This window comes from Meles meles, chromosome 6 (assembly GCF_922984935.1).
Source record: "Meles meles chromosome 6, mMelMel3.1 paternal haplotype, whole genome shotgun sequence".
NCBI lineage: Eukaryota > Metazoa > Chordata > Mammalia > Carnivora > Mustelidae > Meles > Meles meles.
The window spans coordinates 4361146-4385925 of record NC_060071.1 but is presented as its reverse complement, the minus strand read 5'-3'; the positions used below and the strand labels follow the sequence as shown (position 1 = coordinate 4385925).

The following is a 24780-nucleotide window of genomic DNA, read 5'->3' as shown; positions in this document are numbered from 1 at the left end:
AGGGGGGAATATCCGAAGCTAGGCCGGCACCCCGTTCTCTAGCAGAGAAACAGCTTGTGCACACGGAAAAAATGAAAAAACCCAACAGATAAACGGCAAAATTCACCAATTAAAAAAAAAACACAGTAAGTAAGCAACTGATAAAAAAGACTGTTCAGTCCCGCCGGAAATGCAAATCGAAATAATGAGGTACTATTCTTGCAAATCGAAATAATGAGGTACTATTCTTTGCTCGCTAAATTAGCAAACATTAAATACAATTAGAACACCCAGTGTGGACAAGATATTTCCAGGCCATTGTGTGGGCGGCACGGCCCCACCGAGAAGCAATTTAGAAATGGGGATCATCAGTGAAAAAAGCATTCATACCCACTGACCTAGTGATACCTCTTCTGGGAAACAATTCTATGGAAAAATTGAGAACATTAAAAAAAAAAAAAAAGCTTCAATACAAAGATGCTAATCCTAGCATTATGGATAATAATGGAAACCCGGCAGCAACCAAGGGCCCCCAGAGGATTGTCCTTCAGTGAAAAAATCCCGACTCCAAATCTACAGTTTTCTAATTTTCCCTCTTATTCTAAAATATCACATATGCTTGTGAATTTAGAAAGGGTGGCTTAGAAAAAAATATTTTTCAAAAGGTTTTTTTTTTTTTTAAAGATTTTATTTATTTATTTGGCAGAGAGAGATCACAAGTTGGCAGAGAGGCAGGCAGAGAGAGAGAGAGAGAGAGGGAAGCAAGCTCCCTGCTGAGCAGAGAGCCCGATGTGGGACTCGATCCCAGGACCCTGAGATCATGACCTGAGCCGAAGGCAGCGGCTTAACCCACTGAGCCACCCAGGCACCTGAAAAAAATATTTTTAAACCTATAGTCCTATCACTCAGCGATACACACTGACTACATATTGTCCTATAGCTTCCTATCTGTGTATATGCATCCATCACATATATATGTATATATATATATATATATATATATATATATATATAAAGATTTTATTTATTTATTTGACAGAGAGATCACAAGTAGGCAGAGAGGCAGGCAGAGTGGGGCGGGGAAGTAGGCTCCCTGCTGAGCAGAGAGCCCAATGTGGAGCTCCATCCCATGACCCAGAGATCACGACCTGAGCCAAAATCAAGAGTCAGACAGTCAACGGACTGAGCCCTTCAGGTCCCCATTACACGTATCTCTTTTCAAAACCAGAACGATGTCGTCCACCTCATTTTATAGCCGCTTTTGCAATTAATGGTGCAACATTAATATTTCCAAGTAATCATACAAAATTCTGTTACAGCTTCTGAACTGCCATATAGCACAGTACCCTGAAGGATATCCTGGAGTTCATTTAGCCTGGATTCTCACCGCTGGACATGTGGATGGTGTTTTTGCTTTCTTTGCTTTTGCTGTTACAAATGATGCTGCAAGGAAAATTCTTACAGCGAAATCTCTGCTCAGGTATAATTATTTCCTTAGAATAGATGCCAATAAATGAAACCAACAGATCAAAGGATATTCAAAGCATCCAGGTTTCTGAAATGTATTCCAAATTCTCACATCTTTACTTATTAGGATCATTTTCTGTAGTGTTTAAACTTGTACTAATAGTCTGTTAAAAAAAATTAAAATCATCATTTTTTTTTTCATCATTATCATGCCAGAAATGAAAGACCGTTGTTTCATTTGTGGCTTTTTTTTTTTTTTTTTTTTTGGCCTTGGCCATCGAAGACCCTGCGGCAGACACTACTTGCTTATTCAGAATCCATTTCTTGTTTTCTCTTGGCTTAATAACAACTCAAACTGGACCAGAGCAGCAAATTTCCCAGGTGGGAAAGAATGAGAACCAGTCTAAGCTGGTCTTAACAACCTAATTCTCTCCGCAGCCCCCAACCCCTGCTGTGGGAAGGTGGCCCAGGGACTGAAGACTGACTTTGGACCCAAGGAGCTGCCAAGGGAGCTCAAAAAGAATGCTTCTGCCTTCTCCCTCTTGCCATGAATGCAGATGTGATGGACAGAGCTTGAGAAGCCATCTTAGCACCATGAGGAAAAGGCCAATAAAAGAAACAGTCACGCACAGTCTTCACAGCCAACGTCATGGGGCCAAGGTATGGATGTTGGCAATGGCTTGCCTCAGGGCTTCTGTTTTGTATGAAAAGAATAACGCTATTTGCTTCAGCACTGTGACTCATTCCCTGTTACATGTAGCCCAAAGCATTCTCCCTACAACCTATCAAAAGAATGATTAATCTCCCCCACTCTAAAACAACGGCCCTTAAATCGGAAAGGTAGAAGACAGAGCAACATTCCTACAACTGCACGGACTTGATGAACCTAACAATACACATGTGAGTGACAGACGAAATCATTAAAATGGCTCAACAGCAAACGCCGCGCTGCGTGTGTATGTGTGTGTGTGTGACTTTAGACAAATCAGTCACAGAGCACTAGCAGCCCCATCCTGGATCAGCCCCTCTGTGGCAGGACGGGCTTCCTTCTATCTGTGATAAGTGACATGGAGCCAAACTTGGGACAGAGGCCCCTTGAGGTCGGCTGCCGGAGAGAACATTCCCCGCGACCACTGGTTCACTCTCAAGTTTGCATCGCCCTCCTTGGGCTTCTGTTCAACAGCTCGTCCTTTTATCAGCACGTGCGAGCCCCTTCCCAGGGTCTTCAGGAGGGCTGAGGTGGACCGACGAGCCCCCGTTTACCTCTGGGAACACGCAGCTGCTGTCGTTTCTGGAAAGCCTGTCTCCAGGGCAGACGGTGTCGCTGCAGTGCTCTGGGGACTGAGGTGTGAAGGGTCCTTACCACAGGAGCAGCGAAGACCAAGGAACCAATTTTCCTCCCGGGGGGTAGAGAGAGACGGAGTGTAAATTGTTCTTAAGCGAAAATAGCCACAGTTCCTTTTCCTCGCCTAGTCACAGGGTGTGATTACCGAGCCCTCTCTTCAGACCGCGGGGCGCTGCTCGGAGGCGTCAGGAACGTGCGGCCACAGCTGTCCCCTCAGGCCTGAGCTCCTCTCTGCCGGCTAATTGCCACTTGGCGAGACTGCCAGCCTCACTGGACGGTGATTTATCAGCGTGTGGCTAATCGTTCCCTTCACGGAGACGGGGACAAGGTTGACTTGAAACATTCTGAACAAAGGAGACACCCGAGAAGCCTTCGTGACAATGGCAGGTCCGACTGGTGTCGCCCGAGGCGGCGGAGGGACCCAGGGAGACGGGGCCCTCCTCCGTGATGACAGGACATTTCCCTCGGCCTGGGAAGTGAGGGGTGGCCGTGCGGGGACGCAGGCATGGCCTGAGGCCTCCCCAGGTCTCAGAGGCCCAGGGAGTGAACTTGAACAATTTGTTCTCATTTCTCTCTTGGGTTCTCGCTGCTTTCGATTCTTTTCATTAGAAACGTTCCCCGTTTATGCTTCCCAGCTCCTCTGATTCCTCCGAAGAGGGAAGAAATTCCTCCAGGCCCCTGAGAGCGATTCTGTCAGCCGTTGGCGCTTCTGGAAGGCCCGGAGCGTCGGGCGGGGTCAGGGGCGCGGGGGCCCTGCCTCCCACGGGAGCCTCTGCTTCTCCGCGGGCTTCCCCAGAGCCGTGAGGACACCAGCCGGTGAGGGGAGGGGACATGGGGGGCGGGGGGGCTGCTCCCAAGTGTCCCCCTCGCCCCTCGCCCCCACACCACGGCCACCTCCAGGTGCTCCTTCAGAGGGGACAGGCACCCAATCTGCTGGCCACTTCGGACGGGTGCTGGTATCATTTGTTCAACAAATCACCATCATACCTGCTCCCACGTCACATAAATTCTCGGATTCTCAAGCCCTGTTCTTCGTTTCAGAAAACGGCAGTTCCCTCTGTCAGTCCGGCCTCATCCCAGAGCCCCGGCTTCCCACGTCCACCCACCAGGTCCCACGGGTTCAGCAACTCCGTAGTCCCCAAGTCTCTCCGGCTCCTACTCAGGCCCTCGTCATCCCTGATCGGGACCAGAACAGCCCAGTCTGCCGGGAAAACCTGCCTACGACTCTAAGCCGCTTGTTTTCCTTCTCGGCTTGAAATCTCTCACAGGCCACGGTCTCGAGTCCCGGGCTGGGCTCTGGCCACAGCCTTGCCCACCCTTATACCCCCACATCCGGGTCACAGCCTCTCTCCCGGGGTGTCATGGGTTGGCTCATGCTGCTGCTGTTGTGCAGAGGATGATGGGAAAGGGAAGTCCTCCCCCGGGGACATGACTTGGAACGTCTCATTGTCCAGTGTGCACAGGGCAGGACAGGTGGCCTGGGGTCACGATCGGCACTGAACCCTGGGGCATTGGTCAGGGGCCTCACTGCCTGGGCAGGGACCGGGAAGAAACAAAGCAGGAAGGTTAGTGACAAAGAGATTTGGGAAGAGCGACATCAGTGGAACCCAAGGGGTCCCGTGGAACCGGAGTCTGGAAACATCACATCCCACAGGAGCGCCTGCAATTGGCTGGAAGTCTGTGACCCCCTCAAGTTCCTATGTTGAGAAACGAGGCTCCAGCGTGAGGGATCAGGAGGCAGGGCCACTGAGGGGTGATGCGGTCACCTCTCACCTCAGGAGGGTGAAGCCCGCGTAAATGGGACGGGTGCCCTCGTAAGAGACCCCACAGAGCCCCCCACTCTCTTTCCAGCACGGGAGAGCACCGTGAGAAGGTACCGGCAAGCCACCGGGCAGCAGGCCTTCCCCTGAAGAGGACGGTGCTGGCGCCCTGGTCTCAGCCTTCCGGCCCCCGAGCTCCGAGAGCGCAGCTCTGCTGTGCATGAGCTCCCCGGTGTGTGGCCCGGGGTCCTGACAGCCCGAATGGACTAGGACCATCTCCCCAGCTCCCTGCCTCCGCGCCAAAGGGAATCCTTAGGGCCGATCTGGGGACACCCAGACCTTCTGCTCCTGGCAGCCCAGGGCCTGCCCACAAGGCTCACAGACACACTGGCCTGGGCGCCAGGGAGACAGGCACCACGTGACCTTGACAACTCACTCCTGCTCTCCAGGCCGCCCCGACCTCTGGAGGGCTGCGCGCCCTCCGCCAACCACACTGATCCCGCCGCAGCCCCCGGTCCTGCCTCGTTCCCTGACGTGAGCGGCCGGCCGCCTGGTGAAGAGCTGCCTGCCTCATTCCCTCGTCCACAGCACACGGTGACTCGTCCTCACCTGACAGACACCGTCGGCTTCGCCGGCCCGGCGGCTCAGAGACCTGCCTGAGCTCGTCTACACCACACAGCACTGGCTCAAACCAGCAAACGCACTTCTCCACAGACAAAATGAAGCGAAGGATTCTCAGTCCACCCACCCTGCCGAACTCCGCGGGGCTGCCTGCCGCAACACACGCTTTCCAGACGCGTGGGACACGCTGCTTCCCCTCTGAGGCACAGCACACGAGTCCGGGGACCAAAGGACATCGTTTCCACAGTGACACCCGAAAACCTAGACTCAAGAATTTTGCTTCCTTCCCTGTGTCAGGGCCCTGATGAACTGGAAGGGAGGTTTATGATGATTTTTTTAAAGATTTTATGTATTTACCAGAGAGACAGTGAGAAAGCACGGACAGGGGGAGGGGCAGAGAGAGGGAGAAGCAGGATCCTCGCTGAGCAGGGAGCCCCACGCAGGACTTGATCCCAGGACTCTGGGCTCATGATCTGAGCTGAAGGCAGATGCTTAATGGACTGAGCTCCTCGGGCACCCCTGGAGGGGAGGTTTTGTTACCCAGGAAAGAATGCTTCTACAAACACACAGGCACAAGAGGGATGCTCAGAGGGCCACCAGGCCATTTCCGGTCTCCGGGGCTCCTAGGGAGTGGCATCCCCATGGAAGTACGTGGAGATGCCAGAGAGGACCGTCCGTGGGGCGTCCTCCATCAGGGGCTCCTTTCTGCTGGAGGTAGGATGGCTGCCTTGCGGGCCGCAGGCCTCCTTAGAAATATGCATGTGTGCATAAGTGTGTAGGTGCGTGTGTGCCCACAGCCCATGCTCGTGTGCTAGACAGACGCGAGGTACAAATCTGTGGGCCCCTGCATGGTGGCATCCCGACTTGTCTCTGCCGCCCTCCCCCGAAAGCTGTCTTCAGTATACACAGGGAGCCCAAGCAGCCAGGTCCACACCCAGCGACCCAGTCAAGTCCCCTGGAATCTGGGATTCTGTGAACGCCTCTGGGACGGACCACAGCTCTGTCTTCTCAGCACCCGGCACCGCGTGGGCCCGGCCACAGCTCAGGGAGTACGTTCACAGCAACGGTCTGGAGATAAGTCCTAAAGCCAAGCTTCCTGCAGCCAGCCCAGCTCTGGCCCTTCCCTTTCCACACTCCCTCAGATTCTCCGAGACCCTCTGACGGCCTTCCCGTAAGTTCTGTGTCCTGTAAACTGGCCAGGCTTGCTCTCAGGCGAGGCCTTCCCCGCACCCCGCATGGCTCTTCCAGCAGCCGACGAGGAGACCCCCTCACCCAGAGAAGCTCCGTCCCGCCATCCGAGGCGCTCAGCCTGTTCCCGCAGACCGTGGGGTTCTCCAGCTGGGGTCGGTCACCATCGGCTCCTCGACACCTTTCTGATTGTCTACAGAGTGTGTCCCAAGCCCCATCAGAGAATCAAATCAAAGCTATGAATCCTGTGCCCAGGGGGAAAAAAGTGACCTGCACCCCAAACACTGTGACCTTTTAAGGGGTATGGGGACCCCAGGGCAGGAGCTGCGTGCTGTCGGTATTCAGCAGCACCGCCCTCTGCTAACGGGTCACTGACGCGGACGGGACCCAGGGATTGGGGTGACCCCACGTGGGAAAAGAACCACAGGAAGAGCGGTTTGCTGGGGCCGCGACCTCAGGCTCTGCAGGGGCCGGTGGCACGTGAGCTTTCCTTCCCAACAACGGCTCCACTTCGGGGCACCTGGGGTCTCTAAAAGGTCACCGGGCTGGGCAGCCCTGCGGCGCCAGAGGGGCTATAATCAAAGCCTGGAGAGGAATCCTGTCCAGTGGCGGCATCCGGGGACCAAGGGACGGACCGTGCGACGGGACGACCGCCTTACCTTCGTCAGCTGCTGCTCCGAGGAGAAGCCCAGGCCAAACACGGTGTTGGCTCTGCTGTCCGCCCACTGCCCGAACTTCTGCGACGTCTTGGTGAAGGTCATGTTGGGCGTGATGGTGCTGTTTATGATCACCTGCAGGAAAGAGCCGGAAGAAAAGGGGCTGAGCGCCAGGTCTGACCCGGACGGAGCCCCCGGCGCGTGCACCCTTGCCCCATGGCACATGCCCCCGGGGCCGCCCAGCGCAGCCTCTGCCGAATCAGACACACACCCACGATCAGGGGTCCTTGCAGAGACCTAAAAATAGACCGTCGCTCTAAAATAAGATATTACAGTTGGCGGGAGAAAGTCTGTCCTAAGGAGAGACCAGTTTCCCAAACTACTGTTTATTTCCCCAAAGCTCCGGGGCACCAACAGCTCTCAGGGGCGAGCCAGCCACGCCCACACTCTCGGAGGAGCCCACGCTATGTCCCTTTTCAAGCACCCGGAGTCCCCGTGTGCAGCCTGAACAACTTTGAATCTCCATCGGCAACTGGGGCTCGCCGTTCCCCGACAAGAAGGAACAGCCATGCTCCGATCGGGATGATCGTGGACGGTTAATGCACAAAGAAAGCAATGGTAGCGGTACGAGCGGGGTGTAGAGAAGCTGTCGGCAGGGGTGCAGGGACTGGGCGCTCCGTGGTGTCCCCTCCGTGGCCTGAAAGGATGAGGGGAGGAAGAGGCCACAGGCTGCGGAAGGCCAGGGTCGTGGTTGGCAGCCACAGGCTCTCTTGACATACGGGTCCACACCCGGCATCTCCCTGGAAGGGAAGCCCACAGAACGGATGCCCTCGCTTCTGCCCTGTGGTCCCTGCCAGCGGCCGGCCCCAGCCAGAAGCCAGAGGCCCCTCGGACCCAGGGCTAGAGCCCGCAGATCAGCCTCTCGGAGACCCCGGCAGGGGAGCAAGGGCACCGAGTGAAGCGGGGGTAAAAGGAGGCTCTCCAGCCCGGGCGGGGTCCGGCCTTAGGCGTCTACCGAGCATCTACTCGCCCAGCGCCTGCTCACCGAGGACAAGGGGCAGAGGAGTCGGAGCGGCAGGAAGTAGGAAGAGGGGAGAGACGTGTAAACAATCACGGAACAACCCAGAAGTGTCAGTGAGTAATCAGCGGAGGCTCACCCCGGCAGAAGCCTTTCGAAGCCCTAAGCCTCCCAGGGACACTGGTGGGGAAAGCGGATGTCTGTGCCAGGCTGGAGGGCAGAACCCGCGGCTCACGCCACCCCACCCCGCGAAAGAGTCTGTGACCATCTGAGCAGAAACAGCGTTCTGAGTGCGGGCACACCTGGCTCCGCCGCTTCGCTTTGTCCCGCGCCCCATCACCGCACTTTCTACCAACTGAAGGTTCGCGGCAACAAGTCTGCGTCAAGCAAGTCTGCGGGCGCCGCCGTCCCAACAGCTCTCGCTCCGTTCGCGTCTCCGCGTCACATCTGGATTATTCTTGCAGCGTTTCAAACACTGTCAATTCCTGTCCTTGCGATGATGACCCGTGATCACTGACGGCAGCTCACCGAACGCTCAGGGGATCGTTAGCATTTTTTGCAACAAAACTGCATTTTTAAACTAAGGCATGGATTTTTCCCGAAGTCCTGCTGTGGCACGCTGAGCGGACGCAGCACACGTATGACGAGTCTGCGACCTCGGGAAACCACAAGGCTCGCGTGACGTGCTTTATCGTGACACTTGCTTTACTGCCCCGGTCTGGAACCGACCCCACGTATCTCTGCGGTGCGCCTGTAAGTACGCTAAAGGATGAATCTACTCGCAGTTTTCCTTATTAAGGAAATGTGCGTTCTCGACCGTCGACCCCACTTGTAACTGATAAAACAGGGAAGAGAAAACGCTGACGAGCACGGCCTCCCTTTCCATGGTGGGAACGTCAGCCGATTATTTCGCTGAAGGATGGACCTTCTGGACACAGATTCTTGCTTTAACTAATAAAGAGACCAAAACAGGGAGTCAGAGTCGCCTCTGGAAACAGAGGCATCATCGCTGTGTGTGTATGAAAATGCCTACTGAGCTTTCTTTTTTTAAGATTTTATTTATTTGAGAGAGAGAGCGAGCGTGGCAGAGTGAACATGAGCAGGGGGAGAGGCGGAGGGAGACGGAGAAGCAGGCTCCCTGCTGAGCAGGGAGTTGGGTACAGGATTCGATCCCAGGACCCCAAGATCATGACCTGAGCTGAAGGCAGACGCTGAACGACTGAGCTCCCTAGGAGCCCCCCGCTACTGAGTTTTCTAAGGAGGCATCAGCTCAAGTATAAACCTTGTTTATTTGCCAAAATAGCTTCTGGAAGTTAATACTAAGAACAACAATTACTATGTATTGAGCATGTCTTGAATGGTTTACTTCCATCAGCCCGTGTGAGCGTGAGCGGTGGACTATCCCCTCCACATCACAGGGGAAAATGACCTGGTAAGGAGCAGAGCCTAGAGAAGAGACTCAGAACCTGCATTTGGAATTTCTACACAACATGGTTCTCGTTTTGTACCATGGAGGCCTCCACTGCACTCCCGTCCTTTCCCTTTGACCGTGATAACTCCTAGAACACCACAGTCCATGTGAGCGAAGACACGTGATCAAGCATTTTTCAGATAACTGGATGCGAGCAGAGCAGATCCAGGGCTCTGCCTGCTGTCACCCGACACTATCAGAGATGGGGGCAGGGGAGTGGGGCATGGAAAACGCAGACCTACACCAGGGCCGAGCATAAAGGAATGCTTCTGGGACCTCAGAGGTTGACTGGGGTCTGGCTCAGCCCCAGGCGGGACTGATATGGTGGAATTAGAGCAGGCTGAGGGCAGGCGTGTGGCCGGCGCTGGATCAGAGTGACTGATCCCAGAAAGCCAACCCCAGTCACCTCCCAATTAGCAGAATTCTGGGAGGGCAAAGCAATCACCAGACCCATTCAGAAACCTGATTCTTTCTAGATCTTTGTGCTCCTATGCCTCAAAGTCAGCCTCCAGAACCCCTCCCCAAAGCCCGCCTGAAAGGCAGAGGACAGAGGCTGAGCAGAATACAGAACACACCTCTGGAGCTCACCCCAAACACGCGTCCCAGGGTCAGTCAGGCTGGAATAACAAAGGCGAGGATCCCTGGTATTTCTTCACAGTGTAATAATTCCCAAGGCACTTTTTCACAGTCTTCTATCTCATCCCCATTTTTGCAGATGGGAAAACTGAGGCTCAACAAAGTCAAATGACACGTTCAAGGTCACACAACCAGTAAGTGGTTAAAAGGAATATAAAGTATGTACTACTTACAGAGCAAGGACAAACAGGTTTCAAGAGCTGAATCTGTATTCTGCTGGGGGCTCATTCAGCTTCTCGAACCTGTAGACTCAATTTTCTTTCTTTCTTTTGGAAAATTCTCAATCATTCTATGAACACCGCTTCTGCTCCGTCTTCTCTGCTCTCCTCCGGGGCTCCAAGTACACATACGCTAGCCCTCCTGAGTGTGACCGATACAGTTCATGTTCCTACCGGTTCTTGTCACCCTGATTCTTGGTTCTCTCTGTTTCAGTCTGGGTATGTTCTCTCGGTCTGTCCTCTGGTTCACTAATCCTGGCTCCTGATAGAACCCATCTGCTGCTAAACTGAGTCACTGAACTCAATTTTAGACTCTGCATTTTTTTTAGTTCTAGAATGTTCATTCGATTCTTTAAAAAAATGTCTAAGTCTTTGGGGGATATCCTCCTTCCTGTCATCTACTCTGTCCATCGTCCCCTCTATTTCCTCGGAGATAATAATCCTAGTTCTTCAGAAACGCTCGATGCCGACTCTAACGTCTGGATTGTGCTGGAACCTGCTTCTACTATCTGGGTTTTGCTTCTCTTGATTCTCGCCTCTCTGGGTGTCCAGCCTTTTTCACTGTATGGTGGGAAATGGGTATGAACGGACTTGTTAGGGTTCCACGTGACATTATCATCTACAAAGAACACTTCCCCCCTTGTCTGCTGGGCAGGTAGGAATACAGGAAATCCCTATTTCGCTCTGGGATGGAGCTGGGTCAGGGCCCGGTTTCCGGTCTGGTGAGGCTCCCTCTGCCTCTGCCTCAGGGCAGGCCCTCTAGGGCTTTCCCCTGGGAGCCTGGCAGGTCTCTAACTCTACTTCCCCGAGATACTTCAGGAGATTCGGTTCTGTTTGTCAGACGTCCCCAGCTTTGCTCTGAGGCCTTCCAAATTTTAACTTCCAAATCTGGCAAACCTCTGCAGGAGGAACTGGCCATGTGTCTGGGCCGCTCACCCCCCAGTCTCTCATTCTAGCTCCCAACTCCCTGCTGCTCTGCCTTTTCCTAGCGGCCGAGTGTGGATTTTCAGCCTCTACCTCCTGCCGCACCGGCGAGTGCCCTCCCCAGGGGAGGAGGGTACAGAGATGCCCCTCGGCGATTCCCCTCCTCACCCCCCCCCACCCCCGCTCTCTCTGGGGCTCTTGTGCCATCCATCGCTGTTCCCTTCTAGACCCCTGGGGCAGGTCTTGGCTTTCTACGCACCGTAAACATGAGGGGGATTTCACTCGACCCGCAGAAACATTCAGCCCGTCCCTGCAGACACAGGTACCTGCCGTTCAGCCCATCTAGTGGGGAAGCCAGCCGTGGCCTGAAGCCCCTCCAGCCCCTACTGCGCCCTGCTCCGGGGGCTTCTCTCCTCCCCCAGCAGCGTCCACCTGCAGCCTGGCCTGGCGAAAGCGCACAGCAGCAAAGAGCTGCCAGCTGCCATCGCCAACTCTGCGAGGTCCTCGCCTCTCTGGAATTTTCGCCCCTTGTGTTCATGGTGTTTCTATGGTTTCCTTCCTTCCCCCCTTCCTGCAGTTTCCTGATGCCTTCCTTCCTTCCGTCCTTTTTTTTTTAAGATTTTGTTTATATGAGAGAGAGAGAGAGAGAGAGCACAAGCAGGGGGAGCAGCAGACAGAGCGAGAGGGAGAAACAGACTCCCCGCTGAGCAGGGAGCCCAAGGTGGGGCTCGATCCCAGGACTCTGGGATCCTCACCTGAGCTGAAGGCAGAGGCTAAACTGACTGAGCCGCCCAGGCGCCCCTCTCCAATGCCTTTCAATTGCCATTATCTGGGTTCTGCTTTCAGCTGCCAGAAGGACCACCGCGTGCCAGAATGTATATAATTCACTCAAAAGCACAGGAGCAGACTCTGGGAAAGTTGAGAGATGCGACATTTTCTGCTGTGGGAAGCATGTAACCCGCACAGGGTGCTGTTTATCTCAGGAGGCAAACCCGTACTGCGAGGCACCCATCGGGCTCGTTAGCAGGACGTCCAGTGGGTGGGTCCGATCGGCGGCAGACGCTCCTCCGATCCCCCCGTGCCCGCTCCGAGCAAGGATCCCAGACCCCCAACCAACTGCCCAGCTCACTGCTCCCTTTCTGTCACCCCTGCGCAAATGAGTCCGTGAGAAGGTGTCACCCAGCCTGTGATTTAGTTCCTGACGTGCCCCCCCTTATTTTCTTGTCTCACAAGGGAAGGGTCCATTCATCTGGCCAGAAGTCAGCCACCCTGTGCCCTAGGTACCTTCCTCACCCGACCTCCAGCGGCTCCTCCTACCCACGCATCTGCACTGGGCACTCACCACCGCAAACCACCTCTGAACTCCAGTGGCGTCCCATGGCCGGGTTCCCACTCTGCAAGTGACTCCCTAAACAGACAGGTCCCCCACACCGCCCCTGAGCTGGCTCTGTTCCGCAGCTCCGGGGTCAGCCCCGGGGTCAGCCCCCCGCCCCTGCACACGCACACCCCCATCTGACTTCCCTTAGCTGCCTCGTCTGGCTCGCACCGCACCACACCGCCGCCGCCTTCGGAAACTGCAGAGCCGGAGGACGGAGCGGCTGACACTTTGACAAATCACTAAAAGCCCAGCTAAGAGGACTAAAAGCACATTCTCAAAGCAAGTCATTTTATCTATATTTAAGCCCGATATATCCTCGGATAACTCAGCCGACACCAGTGCGAACCCAGCTCGAGGACAGCAGGTGAAGGGACAGTGTCCACAGATAAAAGAAAGTGGGTCAGCCTGGTTCACCAGCCCAGCAGAACACCCCGGCACGAGGCGCGGCGACTCCAGCTCCGAAGCCCAGAGAAGGGAAGAGGTAATTCAACTGCAGTATTGCCATGTCTCGGAAGAAAACAGTAATGATGATGATGATGATGATGATGCTGATGATGATAGTAATAAAGGCACCTTGCAGATGCTCACTCATCAAACACAAGCTGCCTACCTACTGGGTGCCAGGCACTGCCACGCGTGCTCAGCACTCAGCAGAACCCTGCCCCGTCTCCTCCTGCTTGCTTAGAGGAGAGAACCAGCCCCTGCCTATCTTTAGGCATCTTTGCCACACCAGCTACGGCTGCCCAAACTCGGAAGAAGACACGCGGCTCGAGTGACATCGTGTCGGGACGTGCCGCTCTACCGGCCAGGGGCCAGCCTGCTGCGACCCAAGTACCGGGCAGCTGGTGTCCCGGGGTCTGGCCACAGGCGCCGGCCTGCCAAGCCTCACTGGCCGTGGGAAACTAGGCTGGGTGACTGCCTGTCCTCGACCTCAAGCGTGAAATGAGGACTCCTGGGCTCCCTTCCTCAGTAGGAGGAAGGGTTGTGACAACCGGAAGGAAAAGACGCAGGATCGAGGCGCCCGGCCAACTTCGTCCGCAGTTTTCGCTCTGCTGAGAGAGCGCGGCTGAAAGGGGGCTTCTGTCTTAGCACAAGGAGCCTCGTCAAGAGAGCAGGAGGAGCACGAGGCCCTCCCAACGTCCTCCAAGGACATTCCAATGGCGGTTTCTCTGCTTTGGGGGCTCCGAGGAGCAAGAAGCGTCCAGCTGGGCCCCATTCCACTGCTCGAACCCCCAGTCCCCTGCTTCTGGGGGCTGCTGGCCTACAGGCAGAAGGTGGGACAGGCTTCAGCCAGGAGAGGGGAGCCGGTCAGAAGGCTACTAAAATTCTGAGCAAACGAAAGGTGCACAACATCCCTCCTCCTTAGCGAAATGCAAATTCAAACCACAGTGAGACCGCACCTCACACCTGTCACAACAGCCAGTACTGAAAAGACAAGAGGGGTGTCTGGGTGGCACAGTCCGTTAAGCTTCTGACTCTTGATTTCGGCTCGGGTTGTGATCTCAGGTTCATGGGATGGAGCCCCCCATCAGGCTCTGTGCTCAGCAGGGAGTCTGCTTGGGGTTCTCCCCCTCTGCTCGGACTTCTCTCGCTCTCAAATAAATCTTTTTAAGATTTTATTTATTTATGACAGAGAGAGAGAGAGGGAACCCAGCAAGGAGGAGAGGAGGGAGAAGCAGGCTCCCCACTGAGCAGGGAGCCCGATGTGGGGCTCGATCCCACAACTCTCGGATCATGACTTGAGCTGAAGGCAGACAATTAACGACTGAGCCACCGAGGTGCCCCTCAAATAAATAAGTCTTAAAAAAAAAAAAAAAAAAAAGACAAGAAATAACAGGTGTTGGCGAGGATGTGGAGAAAAAGGAACCCTCATGCACTGTTGGTGGGAACGTAAACTGGTGCAGCCCTTGTGGAAAACAGTATGGAGGTTCCTCAAAAAATCAAAAATAAAATTACCATACGACCTAGGCATCCACTGTTGGGTATTTACCCAAAGAAAATGAAAACACTAATTTAAAAAGATACGCACCCCTGTGTTTCCCGGGCATTATCTGCAGTAGCCAAAGACCGTGCGGGAGCAGCCCAGTGTTCGTCCCTGATGAGGGCAAAGGGCGCGGGGCATATGCGCCCAACGGAGCATCCCCCAGGCGTGAGAGAACGAGCTCTCCCCACCTGTGGCAGCGTGGATGGACCTAGAAGGAATCAGGCTATAGGAAGCAAGTCAAAGGCAAACGCCATGTGACTTCACTCATTTATGGAATCCGAAAAACAAACGGACCAACAAAAACCAGAACGCATTGATGGTTGTCAGAGGGGAGGCAGGTGGGAGGGAAGGAGGACATCTGTAAGGGCCACTGAGAGGTGTAAACTTCCGGTTATAAGATAAATTAATGAGTCGCGGGGACGAGAAGTATAGCATAGGGAACACAGTCAATAATCCTGTAAAAATGTTTGCTGGTGACCAAAGGTGACTACCCTTCTCGCGAGGAGCACGGCGCAAGGGATGGAACTGTCCAACGCACGGTGCGCCTGAAACCCAGACAACACTGCGGGCTAATTATACTCCAAATTAAAAAAAGACTTGGGGGTGCCTGGGTGGTTCAGTGCGTTAAGCCTCTGCCTTTGGCTCAGGGTCCTGGGATTGAGCCCCGAGTCGGGCTCTCTGCTCCGCGGGGAGCCTGCTTCCCGCCTCTCTCTGCCTGCCTCTCTGCCTACTTGTGATCTCTGTCAAATAAAGAAATAAAAAAATCTTAAAAAAAAAAAAAAAGACTTTCAGGACAAGTTATGGTCTTAAAACACTAGGCATAAATGTGAGGCCCTTCAAAAGCAGACTCACTGACCAACTAAAAAGGGAATGAATTTGTGCTTTTCTTCCTTTTCTTTCCCAGCCTAAATTGATAGGGAATGAAAACGAGGAGGTGGTTGAGAGGGCAAATAGGGGAATTCTGCTTCAAATACAGTGAATCTCATTTTCTTCTTTTATAAGTGACTTTGTTGATTTATCTAATTATTCTAAGGAAACTACTTCCAAAATGGGGCTTGAACTCACGATCCCAAGATCCAGAGTCGCACACTCCACTGACTGAGCTGCCTGGGTGCCCCAGATACACTGAGTTTAGGGTGACAGCAGATAATGGAAATTGTAAAACTGTCCAGTGGGATGAACACTGACTAAAGACGGAAAAGAAATTATAAAGCCTCGAATCTACTTTTTTTTGTTGTTAACTTGGCGATACTTCTGTTGCTATCCCTTCTTTACTCTGCCACCATAGCAACGTGGCAAAAATATCAAGGAAGACAGCAGAATAATACAAATACCTGGGAAAAAAAGGTATTTCAAGAAATTCTCCAAAATCTTTTAATCAAATTTGATCGCTAGGGATAATAACATAAAAACCACACTAGATACGGGGCGCTTGGGTGGCTCAGTGGGTTAATGCCTCTGCCTTCGGTTCAGGTCAAGATCCTAGGGTCCTGGGCGCCTGGGTGGCTCAGTGGTTTAAGCCGCTGCCTTCGGCTCAGGTCATGATCTCAGGGTCCTGGGATCGAGTCCCACGTCGGGCTCTCTGCACTGAAGGGAGCCTGCTTCCCTCTCACTCTCTCTGCCTGCCTCTCTGCCTACTTGTGATCTCTCTCTGTCAAAATTAATAAATAAAATCTTAAAAAAAAAAAAAAAAGATCCTAGGGTCCTGGGATCGAGCCCCATATCGGGCTTTCTGCTCAGCGGGGAGCCTGCTTCCCTTCCTCTCTCTCTGCCTGCCTGTCTGCCTACTTATGATCTGTCTGTCAAATAAATAAATAAAATCTTAAAAAAAAAAACCACACTAGATATAACACCTATCTAGTTATAATTGCTGGGACGTGTGCAATATGCCAGCATTCTCATGCACACTAGAAGAACGGATGCTGCAGAAAGCAATTTGGTAACAGTGGTCACATGCCATGAATCAATGGTTACTATCTCAGCCTACCGTATTCCTTCCAGGAATCGAGCCTAAGGAAATACCCAAAAGAAAGCAACAGGTACGTGATGAATGAGTGGGAGAATTTGTTGTATAAAGATGCTCATTAAGTAGACCAGGAAAAAACTGGAAGCCACGAACAGAGGCAACCATAAGGGGAGAGATTAAGAAGAGTGCAGGCCCTTGGTGGAACTGTTGCACAGGCATTAAAATGCTAGTTACGGGGGCACCTGGGTGGCTCAGTGGGTTGAGCCTCTGCCTTCGGCTCAGGTCATGATCTCAGGGTCCTGGGATCGGGCCCCGCATCGGGCTCTCTGCTCAGCGGGGAGCCTGCTTCCTCCCCTCTCTCTGCCTGCCTCTCTGCCTACTTGTGCTCTCTCTCTGTCAAATAAATAAATAAAATCTTAAAAAAAAAATGCTAGTTACGAAGACAACGTGGTAACAGGGAAATCTTTTTTTTTCTTTTCCTCATTTGCCATAATTTTAAATGGAAAAAAAAAAAAAGGCAGGGTGTGGATTAGACCAACGTCATGATTATAACAGGGACACCTGTGTAACGTGGCAGGATTTGGGTGCATCCTTTCCCCTCCACTTTGAAACACAGCGTACTGACCTTTTCTTCTAAGATTTTACTTATTTATTTGAGGGGGGCAGGCAGGGAGAAAGACTCTGAAGCAGACTCTGCACTGAGCACAGAGCCCAATGCGGGGCTCGAGTCCAGAACCCTGAGATCATGACATGAGCCAAAACCAAGAGTCGGACGCTTAACGGACTAAGTCCCTGGGGCGCCCCTGTATCATACGGTTCTTAATGACAAGGCAGGGACTGAGAATGGTGACATCAGTCTCCGGGTGGTACCTTGGCTCCGTCCACGCTGATGATGCGATAGCTGTTCCTGGTGACATCGTAGAAGTAGGAAACGGTGACGGCCTGCTTGCTCGCCGGCACCCAGTTCTTCTTGGTGCTGGGGTCGATCTGGAAGACGTGCGCCCGCGTGGTGAAGATGGGCTGTTCTCTGCGGGAAGAGAGGAGGGCGCGTGAGGGTCAGAGCAGGACTTTGGGCGTCATTTAGGACTTCGCACCCCACCTCCTGCGGGTCCCCAAAGTTCTCAACGGCTTATTGGGGGAAATGCATATACAGGAGGACAAGTAAAATAAGACAAGGAGGAAGGAGAGAGGCTGGCACAGGAGCCATGGAAACCCACCCCCCCGAGGGCTGCGGGCAACTGGCAAGGAGCGACTCGCTCCACACGCGGGTCCGAGTCCTCACTTCCTGCCGAGCATCCCCGTCCTGTCTGACATCCCGCTGGCGTGCTCGGGATGCTGCGATACATTTCTTTTGGAGAATCCTGCCACAACTTTAGGGTTTACAATTTGCAACTTTGTATTATATTTCTAATAAATACTTCTCAAATTCGCAGCATTTTACCCAAGACGCGTTCGCTCACAGTGGACGGAGCCTTAAAGTTTTATGTTCCCAACTTAGAAATCTTTGGAGGTTCAGGAGCTTAATTCAGGAAATCCTTCCCTTTTGCTATTCTTGCCTCTGTAGGGTTGTTGCTCTTTGGCTCCTGTAAATTCTTAACACGACTGTCAACCAGATGGACACAGGATCCAGCTTTCTTTCTGGAAAGTGGGGAATTGTTTTGATCTTGACAATAAAGCATCAAGAAATAAAGCAGATGGATAAAAATCTGAAACCGATTGATTCCACAGCATTTCATTCTGTAAGGTATCGACCTCACAAAGTAACATAAAAGGAGACACAAACTCATTACAAAATAGACTTAATTTTAAAGAAAGGGTTTTTGGGCAAACTGGCTCAAAAATCCTTTAAGTGTTCCAAATACGATCACACGGGGGCGGGGGGGGGGAGCAGCTCCCAGCAGGTAAAAGTGCCCCCACTGTTCATGAGATGCCTCAAATCTACTTTTTGTTGTTGTTGTTTTTGTTAACTTGGTGATACTTCTATTGAAGTATCATGTTCATGAGATTTAATGAGCATTTATTAGAGATAAAAACAAAACCAAAAAGTATCTCAAAAGTAACTTTTAACATCCTTACAGTGTCCAAAGGGGTAGCATAAAATATAGGACACTCAGTGGATACAAAAAAAAAAAAAAAAAATCAGAGGGAGAAAGTGAATTTCAAGGCTCCTGGTCTCCAGATGGAGTGGTTTAAGGCAAAGCAGTCTTTGAACCTGTTCTGCCTAGACGAGGCTCATGACTGGAAAGAAAGCTCTTTTAGAAGAGAAATGTCTTCCTAGAAGCAATTTACTATTTGAGCCTCCTGCAAAGAATACTATCGCCATAAACATCAGCATCCACCATCGGCTGTGGCTGCAGACCCGTTTCCATGACCGCTCTTCCAGGAGAACAAAAGCCAAGGGCTTTTGCTACTTGTGCTAACTCAATGCAGTGGGTTCAAGAGGCCAGCTTTCCAGAAGAACCGATGGAAGCATCCCGTCCCCGAAATCTCCCTTCTAGATTCCAGAGCAGGACAGGCGCCTCTGGGGACGTGGATCACTCCACGTCTGTCTTCCCTTAACTGTGGTTAGGTTTACCCACCCTCCCGAGCCTAAACTGACACCCTTCCAGCCGCAGGGTGACAGGACATAGAGATAAAAGGAACATTCCTGCTGCAATTTCCCGAATCTGTCGTCACCAGGGGGGCGAGCCCATGGGGGAGCCTGTGTGCCCATGACTGCCGGAGCTCTTCGTCAAGTCCCCGTGGGGAAGTCTGGCATCTGGGCCCCCCAGCTGTGTTACCACCAGCCCAGGCACCGTATTTTGCTAATCATCGAAGTACAGCACCAGAAAGGAAAACGCTTGCTCACACGGAATTCTGCAGATGCGAGAGGAGGCGACGGTTGAAAGGACAGGAACCACAGAAAAAAGAGTTCTAGAGGAATTCTGCAATGTATACAAATACCGAATCATGCTGTGTACTTAAAACTAACGTGATGTTATATGCTAATTATACCTCAATTAAAAAAATAATTGCGTTGTGCCTAAGTCTCTCTGCCTCCCTCCCAGCGAGCACTAACGAGCGGGGGAGGGGCACCCGGGTCAGGCAGGAGCCCCAGCTGGGGCAGGGGCCCGGCTCTCTCACCTGCGCTCACGTCCTCTGCACTGAGCAAGAGGGACTGGGTCTGGGCTTTAGGGCCTCTAGACCAGTGTTTCCTAAACCTCTGATAGAAAGTAGCTGAGCACTTCATAAAAATGCAAGTTTCTGGGCCCCAACCTTCTCCCCTCCCACCCCCCCGCCAGAACTTGGCTCTCCAGGGACCAGCATGGGGAGCTCCATTTTTTTTTTTTAAAGATTTTATTTATTTATTTGACAGAGAGAGAGATCACAAGTAGGCAGAGAGGCAGGCAGAGAGAGAGGAGGAAGCAGGCTCCCCGCTGAGCAGAGAGCCTGATGCGGGACTCGATCCCAGGACCCTGAGATCATGACCTGAGCCGAAGGCAGCGGCTTAATCCACTGAGCCACCCAGGCGCCCCGGGAGCTCCGTTTTTAAGAAGAGCTCCAGGTGACTCTGATCCTCAGAGAAGCTGGGGAGAAACCCACAATGAGACATTAACAGGTGATCTAGACAGAAGGCGGAAGAAGTGAGCCTATGGCCAGCATCTCTCCTCCAGAAAGACACAACGAGCTTTGAATGATGCCATGTCTTCCTCCCACAGCCTGAAGGGGACGACGGTGAAACCGAGGACAGGATTTTGGGGGTGCAAAGAGTGGGGAGGCAGAAGTACTCTGGGTAGAGATGGGGGGGCGGGAAGCCCATGTGGCCAAGCTGTCACCGACTTCAAGCACTCTGTGTCCCCAAGCCCGGCAGGAGAGAAGAAGTGAGGGAAGTGGGGAGACCAGAGACCAGGCAGGAAGGACAGGGAGGCTTCCTGGCCGGGGATAAGCCAAAGCCAAGAGTCACCTGCGAGGCGTGATTCGGGTCAAGTTGAGCACAGGGATATGAAGATGCCCCCATCTCCAGACCTGCTGGCTCGGTTCTGGGGATGGACCAAAGCTATGGTGGGCCACCCTGGGCACCCCGGCCAGAAATGCGAGGATGTCAGAAGACCACCGTGGACCCAGCTGGCCACACCGTCCGAGGCCGCAGCCCAAGTCTCCCGTGGTCAGGCCTCTGCAGGGGGAGAGGCATAGGGAGAGGCCCTAGAAGGGGAGCTGCAGGGAGTCCCGCACCCCTGCTGAGGACGAGCACGGGGGAGACCAGAGACCTGCATTCCTCAGGCCTGGGCAAGCCGGGTGGCCAGTCTGATCGCAGCCTCACACCCAGGAAACTGCTCACAGGACTGAGATTTCCACAGGAATAACCGCGTCCGAGGCCAGTGGGGAGTTCTAATGAATCCTTCTAAAATTCACAAATCTAATGGCGTTTAAAGAAAAGGGGAAAGAAAGGATAAAAAAAAGTCAGTATTTACTGACTCCTTCCACCTGCCATGTTTCACACGTGACCTCTCCTTTAGGATCATAAAGGTCCTTTGCGGGAGGTGGGCAGGTGGGGACATGGGGGCTCGGAGAGGCCAAGGACCTGCATTGGGTTACACAGTAAGTGACCGATCTGAGACGGGAAAGCAGGTCCAAGGGACATGGTCACCTTCCTCTTAATCATTACGCTCCACTCTTTCAGAAAGAATAGCTTTCTGCAAGACGCAGCTTTTGATGCGGTTCTCAGTGATCCCCGCCTCCTGGTAATTATGCCCTTATGGAAGCCCCTCCCTCCCCGCCCCGAGCTTGATGATGGTGGTGGTGTAGGGACCTGTGACTTGTTTTAACCAAAAGAGCACAGCAAAGGTGATGGGATGTCACTGTGCAAGGAAGCTACACGGGATTGCAATGTCTGTCTCCTAGCAGATTCCCTCGACTCTCTTGATGGCTTTGGTGAGGCGTGTTGCCATGCTGGGGAGACCCGCAGCTGCAGGAACAGAGAGTGACCTCCAGCCAACAGCCAGAGGGAAACTGAGGCCCTCCGCCCAACACCGCCTGGGGAACTGGAATTCTCCCAACCACCACTTGGAAACTCAGGGTTCGGATTTCTCCTGAGACCCCACCCCTCAGTGACACCTTAAAGACACTTCCTGAGAGACCCAGAAGCAAAGGACGCAGCTCAGCCAGGCCCAGACCCTGGACCCAGAGAGTCTTTTGTTTTAAGCTGCTAAGTTGGTGGCAATTTATTACCCAGCAAAAGAGAACGAATACCTTGACCTTCATCGAAAGTCTACTACAGATCACAAATCCTTACATCGCGATGGGCAAAATCAGAGAAGTCTAGAAACCTCGCCCCCAAATTCAGAAACGCAGCTTCCCAGCTCTGAGAGATCATCTCGCCTCACCTGAAAAAGCGCTGCAACTAGGACACAGGAGTCAGGTCCGGTTAAGTGTGCAAATCGGTATAAATAGAAGAATTCAAGAGAAGCAGAACTTTCCAACCCAGGAGGCCGCCTTTCCCTCCCAGTAGGGAAAAGCTGAAGAGAGTGTGTATCAGAGAACAGAAACTACCTTCAGACCCAATTTTATTCTCTTTTCTTTGGTGTTCGATGCTTAGGGAGTGGATTTCAAAAATACTCCCATTCCCTCTCCAGTGCTTTAAATAGAAAGCAGATGTTTCCGGATGGCGAAACGTTGCTTTGGGCAGACAATATAACCCACTGTTCCCTCGCACAGTCTTTTTGGAGCTGAATAAACACCAATTGCTGCTCACTGAACACATTGTGGAACCTGACAGTAATTGTCCCCGAGAATAATCAGACACTCTGTGCAACGTATGTGTGTTTGGAACGTGAAACCCACTCAGCAGAGACACCACTCCTGCTCTAAACGGCTTCTGGCTCCATGTAAGAGAATTCTGCAAGGAACTGGCAGGACTAATTTTTGCAGGGGAGAAAAAATAAAAAGAAAAATGATGTTTTAATTTATCATCATCCTCCACTTGCAACAGCAACGCTCAGCTCCGCGCTTTCTCGGATACGGGTCTGTGAAACCTCACCATTCTGATTATTCCTACTTCTGCTTTACTTGAATGGAAACCAAACCATCCAGACATTATTTTGCAGCTATTTAAACAGTGTTTCATGGTCTCATAGGAAGCCCTGGCTAGTTTACCTACCTCGGGTCTCGAACCCCTCCAAACATCGATCACTCGGCACCAAGAGAAATGCTCACCGCCAAGCTCGACAGATTAAGGTAAGGCACGGTCCCCCCCATCACAAAGGCCTTCCCTAGCTCTTGCCCCCATCGGACACGCTTCAGGGGCGTTTAGAATATCCCCCCAGCCTGGACCGCCTGACCCTGCTCCTCACCTGTCAGCATTTCCAGGTGCCCCTGCACATGCCCTGTCTTGAGCCTAAACATCCCACCCTCTTCGCAGGTCGGAAGACCTCCTCTTCGTCCTTCACGTGCTGTCACGGCCTCCCGTGATGTCCCATCTGCGCCCCAGGACACGGACCCTGGACTGAGTGTCTGTCACAGGTACCAGCAGTGTGGGCTCTCCTGGCTCCGAGCCAGGGTGGTTACTAACCTGGTTATTAACCAGGATGGTTAATAAGGCCCTTCGCAGGGACGCCTGGGTGGCTCAGTGGGTTAAGCCTCTGTCTTCGGCTCGGGTCATGATCCCAAGATCCTGGGATCGAGTCCCGCATCGGGCTCCTTGCTCAGCAGGGAGCCTGCTTCTCTCTCCGCCACTGCCTGCCACTCTGCCTGCTTGTGCGTGCCCTCGCACTCTCTCTCTCTGACAAATAAATAAATAAAATCTTTAAACAAACAAACAAAAAATAAGGCCCTTGGCAGACAGGGTCAAGCCTGCAAAGACGAGGACACAGAGTGGGTGGCAAAGGAAATAATGGGCAGAAGGTCCGTCCAGCGCATTCTCCATGCGAGGACTCAAACTCATGACTGCATTACGGCTCTCCTTTCATACCAACCCCGTAATACAGATAACAGAGTGAAGTTACTGTTATTTGCAGCTAACGCGACTGCACACCTGCAGTGCCCAGGAAAATCAGCTGAAAAAGTGAACATGAATAATAAAGTTCAGTAAGATGGCTAGTTACAAGACTAACAAAAAAATAGACTCAACTGCCTTCTTCTAGATGCGAACAACCTCGCAGGTGATGTAACAGTTTTTTTTTTTTTTTAAGATTTCATTTATACATTTGACAGACAGAGATCACAAGTAGGCAGAGAGGCAGGCAGAGAGAGAGAGGAAGCAGGCTCCCTGCCAAGCAGAGAGCCCGATGCGGGGCTCGATCCCAGGACCCTGGGATCATGACCTGAGCAAAAGGCAGAGGCTTTAACCCACTGAGCCACCCAGGCACCCCGATGTAACAGATTTTTAAAGATCCCTTCGAGAGCAGCAAACAGAAAGATACCATTTCTAGAAATCTACAGAAGTGTGCAAGATCTGCCTCAAAAACATCAAGGCAAGAATTTCTGAAGAGAATTTCTAAAGGCACAGAAAAGTAGACTTTGATAAATAAGACACATTCTGTTCTTAAATAGGAAAGTCAATATAAAGATATCAAATACTCTTGGGGGCACCTGGGTGGCTCAGTGGGTTAAGCCTCTGCCTTCAGCTCAGGTCATGATCTCAGGGTCCTGGGATCGAGCCCCGCATGGGGCTCCCTGCTCAGCAGGGAGTCTGCTTCTCCCTCTCACTTTCCTCTGTGTGTGCTCTCTCTCTCTCTCTTTCAAATAAATAAATTCAGTCTTTAAACGAAAAAAATGTCAAGTACCCCTACACTAATCCATACATTTGTCACAATGTCAACAGGAGTATCTTGAGAACCAGACAGGGCTATTTGTGTGGGAAACTCGCCCCACGAAGACACCCAGGAAAATTCTGAAAATGAAGAACAGTGAGATTCAGCCCTGTCGGATAATGAAATACTTAATTGTAGAGTTCCAGCACGTGAAACAGGGAGGTATCAAGCAAAGAAGTAAATGAATGGAACAGAACAACCAACTTAGAAACAGAAGCCCGAGGAATTGAGTACACGATGTAGGTGGTACGTCTCATCCATGGGGGGCACGGGAGTCGCCCCACATACCCCGTTACAACAAGGGGTTAACTCTCCGGGGAAAGCCTGCACCTGCTGGACCCTAGCCAGAAGTCTGTCTCCACACCTGGTCTGAGCCCTGCCA

At 52.5% G+C, this 24780-nt stretch overlaps 1 protein-coding gene across 3 annotated transcripts in view; it reads right to left on the bottom strand.

The window, feature by feature from the left end:
• Positions 1-24780, bottom strand: part of HOMER2 (homer scaffold protein 2) — an 86588-nt gene that overhangs the window by 27026 nt on the left and 34782 nt on the right. For all 3 annotated transcript variants that reach the window (XR_006818687.1, XM_046008185.1, XM_046008184.1), the window contains exons 2-3: positions 17482-17638; positions 7020-7151 (exon numbers count right to left, since the gene is read on the bottom strand). Coding sequence is in view for 2 of the 3 variants with exons in the window: in XM_046008185.1 (XP_045864141.1) it covers positions 7020-7151; positions 17482-17638 (289 nt within the window). In the remaining variant the exon portion in view is untranslated. The remainder of the gene's footprint in view (positions 1-7019; positions 7152-17481; positions 17639-24780) is intronic.